At 43.0% G+C, this 7,636-nt stretch overlaps 1 protein-coding gene across 1 annotated transcript; it reads right to left on the reverse strand.

The window, feature by feature from the left end:
• Nucleotides 1–1,118: 1,118 nt before the first annotated feature.
• adra2c (adrenoceptor alpha 2C) lies at nt 1,119–4,658 on the reverse strand. Its single transcript, XM_039806999.1, has 2 exons — nt 2,960–4,658; nt 1,119–2,188 (listed from the first exon to the last, which is right to left on the reverse strand). Exons 1-2 carry the CDS (start codon nt 4,284–4,286, stop codon nt 2,082–2,084), a joined length of 1,434 nt encoding a protein of 477 aa, XP_039662933.1. The 5' UTR covers nt 4,287–4,658; the 3' UTR covers nt 1,119–2,081.
• Nucleotides 4,659–7,636: the final 2,978 nt, after the last annotated feature.

Here is a 7,636-nt window from a genome sequence, read left to right on the forward strand (position 1 = left end):
GCACACACATAAGTGCATGTGCACATACTACATATCAGCAAAAGCTCAGGCAGCGGTCTCCTCTTAATGGATCGACCAGAGTTCTTCATTTCAGAAAGAACAAAGATTTTCTGTATTGTAGCAGTTCTCCAGTAATTCGTATCAGTGCTTGTTAGAAGTGGAGAAGTTTCATGATGAACACTGAAACTCTGGGCTCTTGATTTAATTTGATGCAACCACGCAGCTTGTTTCTAACCCCCCATCAGGCTCTGTGAAAGCACCCCTGGGTACTGTATGTAGTGTGGTCAATACACAAAATGGTTATCTCTGGAGGATATATAAATGATGCACTAGCAGAAAAGAAAAGCTATTGTTTGCATGTACGATTGGCTGCAGAGTCTCCAGGCTGTCTCTGAAAATAGTTTCTACCGTGAAAATCAAAGTCTGGGCAGACAATACACGATTTCTGATGTTTTCAGAATCTTTTTTTGTGTGATGTGAAAGAAATGAGCAGGGAGAACAAATAATCCTACAGAAGCCTCACAAGTCTTTGTTTTGAATCTGATTCTGACTTTGATCACATCAGTGTGTACACTGTAAAGTGTCATATTGTCTGTTCAGCCTGTCTAGGAAGCAGCTCAGCGATGTAATCGGAGTACTTTCTGTTTGGAGCTTCATTTACAAAAGATTCTCACACCTTTTGTACAGTCAAATCCAAGCTCTAGCGAATCTAAATCATCAGAAAAACATATTTTAGCCACCTAAAAAAAACGGACCCCCTGTTGAAGATTCCTGTACTAGATAGTACATCATACTATTATAGCTGGAAGGTTACTGGTTACACTTATTTATTTTAATTTTATTTCAATTAGCTTAGCTACTCCACAATTTAAAAAAAATACAAAATACAGTTTTGATTGGTTGTTGCAGGCTTTAGCGCCACTTGAATATGAAGCCTGACAAACATCTATGAACAAAACGTTGCAGCTGTGATAAACTCAGTGCTGACGTTTGTGGATTCAACACATGATTTTGGTTTCCCACATGTCTATCAGGTGTGTATTAGGCAGCATTTAAAGTCAAATTATAGAAGAACACTAAGCCAACCTTGAATTTGTATGTCTGGCACTGGAAATATGTTAAAGCGTGAATGTAATTTCCATTTATTTCACATTCTTTGAGTGGATTGATGCTCCGGGGCCTGAACAACAGCAGCTTACAGTGTAATAAATAAAACAACAGTGGCACAACAGTAAAAAGAAATACAAGAATTAACAGTGATGAAGAATGCAGTCATGCACTCTTTCAATTTTCATTTGACAGTTAGTAATCTCTTTATTTGATCGTATGAATGTGCTCAAAGCATAGAGGTAAACACTTGATCTTTTAGAAAAGGAGAGAGGTTGGTGTCACATGAAAAACTTTTAAAGCGTTGTTCATTATACAAACAATACATTTTTTATCATATTGATACATGTGTGATTATGAAGCACCACACAATAATACTGTATTGTCTTCAATTATTTACACAAGGGAAGAAGAAAAAAAAAGCATTAGCCCTTCTGGCTGTAAATGCTTAAAATGTAAAGATGAAATACTGACTGTGTGTGTGTGTGTGTGTGTGTGTGTGTGTGTGTGTGTGTGTGTGTGCGTGTGCGTGTGATCACCAGACATAGAACAGAGTGATAAGGTGTTTTGCTTTTTTCTGTAGCTAAGTGCTTTTTGTGGCTGTAAGGTAGAGAAAAGATGTGTGACACAAAATAGGGTGGTGGAGAATAGAAAGACCAGAAGAAATCAGGCCATTTAAGAAAGTAGGCTCACACACACACACACACACACACACACACACACACGCTCATAGACACACACAGACAATCACTAACTAGCAGTTGGATAAGATGCGGTAAACTCTCCTGCTCATTTTATCAACACATAGTTTCACTGTTGCACTTTGTCCTCTCTTGCTCTTCCACACTCTCTCACTCACTCACTCACTCACTCACACACACACACACACACACACACACACACACACACACACACACACACACACACACACACACACACACACACACACACACACACACACACACACACACACCTCAGCAGTACCTCTGTATTCCATCTTTTTTCTCAGTGGGGAGTGGAAGATGCGAACACATGCCTGGGAGAGCAAATTGCTCGTGATGCCAGTCTATGGTACATGCCACTGTATCCAGAGCCACATGTACAAGTTAACACAAAAAACACACATCCTGATAAAAAGTTTCCAATGCAGCTCCCAGTTCAGACACTTTTGAGCCCCACACAAACACTTTTTGTTGTTGCTTTTTTAGCTTTTTTTTAATTTTTTTTTAGTGAAACTGTTTTGCTACTGAAACAGTAAGCAAGAAGCCCCTTCGTCCCATTGGTCCTCGTGTTGAGAGAGTGACGTGATAGAAAGGTAGAGAAAAAAGGGGGAGTAAGAGACAGAGAGAGAAGATAGACGACCACTTTCTAATATCACAAGCAACGGTTGTGTGGAGATTGTCAAGGCCTTCGCATTGTATTCAGTGAATGAGGTTGCATTATAAATCAAGTGTGTCTGTAAACCCTTCGCCTCCTGTAAAGTTCATCCAAGTGCAGCCACTGGAAGTCCTACTGCGTGCATGCATCACAGGAACTGTTATGAGTCAGTTTAATGTATTTCAGTGAAGGGAGAAGTCAATGAGGAGGGGGAAATGAGCCAGAGCCCACAACAGTCCAAAAGCTGTCTCCTTGTATTTTAAACCGCTTTTCTGCACTTTAGTTCAATCATCCCTTCATTTCTAGTGCAATCCCTGAAAGTAAAGGTGTGGAAGCCCCCCCACCCCCCCTCCCACCCTCAGGCCAGCACTTCATCCCACAGCTCAGAACAGTTTAAATTTGTCTGCAGGCTAAAATGTCTATTACAACCCTATCCATGCAGGGAGCATTTAGAAAGAGCGTTTCCATGACTTACAGAGGATCTTCTGGAAGGCTCTGCGGAAGTCCTGGTTGAAGATGGTGTAGATGACTGGGTTTAGCGAGCTGTTACAGTAGCCAATCCAAAAAAAGAACTTGAACAGCGTCTCGGGAATCTGGCACGGCTCCCGGCAGATTCCATACAAGCTGTAGGAGAAAAAGAACGGGAACCAGCAAACGACGAAAACGCCCATGACAACGGCGAGGACGAAGGTGAAGCGCTTCTCCCGAGCGGCGGAGACTTTCTTCCGATTGACGGTGCTCCGGCGTTTACGGCGAGACGAGAACAGCTCCATAGACTTGGAACTGGCACGCGACTTCCGGCTGGAGTATTTAGAGGCGGAGCTGCTTTTCCGGCTGGACTTCCTGTCTTTTATGTCGTCACGGTGATGTTTGGAGGAACTGGAACTCTTCTTAGGTTTCCCGTCCGAAGAGCTGCTGTCGTCGAAGTCGTCGTCGTGGTCTGTCGGCGGGTGTTTGGGCTCGTTGGCCAGAGGGGATCGGACTGCCTGCTCTTTGCAGTGTCCGTTCTCGCGGTCCTGCTCTTTCGTGCTCCCGTCCCGGTTGGACTTTAATGACCCTCCTCGGCCTGCTTCGGCTTGGTCCATCCCATTCTCCAGCGGCGAGTCCACGTCCCTCTTCTTCTCTGACATAGTTCTGGTCCTGGTCTTTGCCACTTGGTAGATCCGAATATAGACCAGGATCATGATGACACAGGGGGCAAAGAAAGAGCCAAGACTGGAGTAGAGGATGTACCAGGTCTCATCATTCAGGATACACTGGGGACTGGCCTCGCTGCTGCTCCTGTCCATTGATATCAGCGGTGGAAAGGAGATGACCGCTGAGATCAGCCACACCACCACAATCATCCCTTTCACTCTTTTAGGCGTTCTCTTCAAGTTATACTCGACCGCCTGTGTCACTGACCAGTACCTGTCCAAACTAATAGCGCACAGGTGAACAATAGAAGAGGTACAGAATAAAACGTCCAGAGCCAGGTAGATGTCACACCAAATTTTGCCAAAAAACCAGTAGCCCATGAGTTCATTTGCCAGAGAAAAGGGCATGACCAGGGTGGCCACCAGTATGTCCGCACTGGCCAGAGAGACGAGAAAAAGATTCTGAGGTGGCTTCAGAGCTCTGCTCGTTAAAACGGCGATAACAACCAAGACGTTCCCGACTATTGTAAACAAAATCAGAAAGCTGACAAGTCCGGCCAGAGCCCAGATAGCGAGCTGGCTGTACTGGCTCTGAGAGGTAGAATTAGAGGAGATATTTTCTGCCTGTATCCCGTCCTCCAGGCTGGAGCTATTCAAGAAATCCATTTTGAGTCTTATTTTTTTTTTTTTTTTCTTTAGTCAAGGTATGTCTTTTAAAAAATTAGAATGTGCGGAAATAATCTGTAGAAATATCCCATTAGGTTCTCAGCGTATATTTTACTACAGAAATCTGCTGCAAATTGCATTTTTCTCCTCTCCTCACCTGCGATCTTCCACCTCCTGCATGCAAGTCTCTTCTTTGGAAAAAGAGAGAGAGACACAGAGGGAGAGGTAAAGAGACAACGCAATATGCAAAGTCTTTTAAGTCCTTATTCCAAAAACTAGAAGACAGAATGTCCATAGTTAGAGAGCGGGCTGCCTCCTCAACGCGTCCTCTCCCATCCCGAGTGCGCCCGCATCTCTCCACCTCCGCGTCCCCGCTGTGTCCTGAGAGAGGTTTGTAACAACCACGTGTCTTCTTTTTTTTCTTCTTCTTCTTTTTTTTTTTTTACGTTAGAAAAAACTAGCAGGGACCCGCTCCGCCGCGGAGAGGTGATAAATAAGGGCGACTATTGGAGGACAGTCGAAAACGGTAAAAATAAGCAAGGAAAATATATTCTACTGTATTAAACTGTTTAATTTGCATGTAGTTTATCGTTTATTTGGTACTATGATCAGACTGCTGCTGCTGCTGCTGCTGGAGCGCTTGTTTCTTGTCCAGTGTATCTGCATTGTCAGATGTATGGGATCAGCGACTCTCTGCTGATTTGTCTTTTGAAGGTCTGTCTCAGTATGAAGAGCGTGCTCACGTCCATTTTAATAGAAAAAGTCAGCAGCAGGAGCTCTCAAGGGGAGGTCACATTGCTGTCAGAACGCACAGACTGACTGACAGCGGCGGAGTCCCGCACCAAGGAGAACACGCTCTGCTCTGTCCTAATGTGCGCACACTGGGGGTCAGTGTTGTAACAGCCAGGCCCGGAGGAACCACCCACACACACACACACACGCGCGCGCACACGCACACGCACACACACACACACACACACACACACACACACACACACACACACACAAATGTTATATATCCACACAGCCATTAGTAGAATAGATATTCCATTATATTGCACGCTAGGTTCTGAATATGGAAATAGTCTGTTTAACCTTGCAGGGGAAACTTTGATAATTTCCTTGCCATTATCAGTTAGTGTGTTTGTGTTGTAGTAATTGTGTTGATAAGGAGATTAGACTATTAGACTGTGCAATGAATGCAATGTGAATGCATACAGAATAGAGTGGGGCATATGAATAATGAGTTCATCCCCTGTGTGGGCTTTATCAGGCAATAAGGGGATGAATCATCCATAACTATGACTTCCAGGTTGTCTTGTCTCTATTCATTTGTTTTTTTATTCCCCATGAGGACAGTGTGCATGCACACTTACCACAAAAACTATGTTTTCGGTCTCACTTTGTGTTCTCCCATCAACCCTCTCTGATCTGGGTGGTGCTGCCGCTTGGAGAAAGCCTGTTTCCCCTTTGGCTTACAGCCTTAAGTTCCTGGACCAGTGCGCTTATTGACCAGTCTTCAAGCTAAGTACCTGTCATTAATCACAGAGCGCTCAGCCATGCTGAATTAAAGACCAACCGCAGCCGCAAGAAATGCTCAAGTCCAAAATGATCCTCATCAAGGCTATGAGGTGGAATGAGGAGGGCTCAGGGGGTCGTGGTCGATGGGAAACCGAGTCAACCCGGCGGACAGCCTCTAACTTGTCCCCCCACCCATCCCCAAAACACCCAGCTCCTTCTCATGCTGCATGTTTAAATTGAACTAAGGCTAGAGTGATGCTGTAGGTCAGCGTGGATGCACTCTAAGCTGATTTTGAACAGACAGACAAGCCTTATTATAGTCATTAAGTCGTGTCCCGGGGCAACTGCTATGTCCATATAATTGGGGCACCAGTGAGCGATCTCAGCTATTACCGAGCCCATTTCTTGTTTCCAACATTGTGCTCTGCTCTAAAGAGAATAAGTTGTCTCTTCCTGCTTCAGAACTAGCCAGAAGCCAGCTTTTGGGTGTCATGAAGACATGTTCTCATTACTTTTATCTCTGTAAATCTCTTTTTAAAACTAGTGGCATACTTCATTTTCCTCCTGTTTGTGCTGTTGCATTCTTTGTCATACTTTGTTGGCTCCTTGTAAAAAAAAAAAAGTGGTTGTTAGTTTGCAATCATCTACACTTTTACAGTATTTAAGGTCTACACTGCAGCATTTGTGGAACTGAAACTGGAGGACATGCCCAGAGCTTTCTATTAAATGGGGGAAGGGAGAAGCAATCTGATCCTAATAAGATTCCCCTAATAGAGCTTTGAAAACTTAATAAGACCTGATGTGTTCTCACAAGGTAACATGACCATGTCTTTTGTGGCCCGTTGAAATCCAATACAGGGACCATTCCGGTTTTTACACTTCAACACACAACCAGCTCCTCATAATAGCTACCACAGGCATCTGCCTCCTGCTTATGAACTCCTAACATACACATAGTGTGCATGCATGAAGAAAGTGAGCACAGAATATTAAGTCAGCCACATGCTAACATAGCCTATTCCCCAAAGAAATCAAAGCTGTAACCAGTAACTACACCCTCCCCCTCCCATAAAAAGGTAGGTATGGCATCAGCAGTTGAAATTGACAAATGGCAGTGCTACCTGGGCAGGCAACTTTACAGCCAGGAACAAATAGTCCAGGGGAGCAACATGTAGCCCAGGGGAGTTTCTCTCTTGCAAGCATCACAGAACAGAACAGGCCCTTCTTATCTAATGTCTTTCTGTGACAAATTACCTTGTAGGAAAAACAGTAAAATAAGACCAATGCAAGTGTTGATTTGGTTTCTTAGACTGCTTTAAAATGCAGCAGATTTTGCTATGTTTGTAACCTTCATCCTAAATTTATCTCAATGAAATATAATGTTGGTTTATTAGCTCACCATATCTCTTTTTCTAAAAGAATCTAATATCTTTTCAGCTGATCCAAACTATTATATTATTATTGTTATTATCATGTTAGTGTATATACGTTTATTTCATTCATCAAATAAACAACTGAATGGAAACACAAAATTACAAGTCCTGAATGAGCAAAGGAGCAGAAAGAAGATGAATCTTATATAATCTGCCCCTCTTTCACAAAACATACATTAACAAAACAAATAATGAAATAAAAAAGCTCTTCCTTTCCCTCTCTCCCTCTTACCAGTCACAAAAGAACGGAACAAAACGGAACACATTTCACTGTATTAACTCAAAATATTTGCTTTAATTGTTTTTTTTATATTATAAGGTAGGTATATGGTTTAGATTATTTGGTTTCACTGTTGAGATTGTTCCATAAACAGTAAACTATAAAATTCCTTTCAC

Source organism: Perca fluviatilis, chromosome 1 (genome assembly GCF_010015445.1).
Source record: "Perca fluviatilis chromosome 1, GENO_Pfluv_1.0, whole genome shotgun sequence".
NCBI classification, from domain to species: Eukaryota; Metazoa; Chordata; class Actinopteri; order Perciformes; family Percidae; genus Perca; species Perca fluviatilis.

Bases quoted from the DNA above. Each gene is read 5' to 3' on its own strand.
- adra2c (XM_039806999.1), bottom strand. From the start codon at position 4,286: ATGGATTTCTTGAATAGCTCCAGCCTGGAGGACGGGATACAGGCAGAA. The intron at 2,189-2,959 runs GTAAGTCATGGA...CTCTGGATACAG, and splicing joins AGCCTTCCAGAAGATCCTCT to TGGCATGTACCATAGACTGG.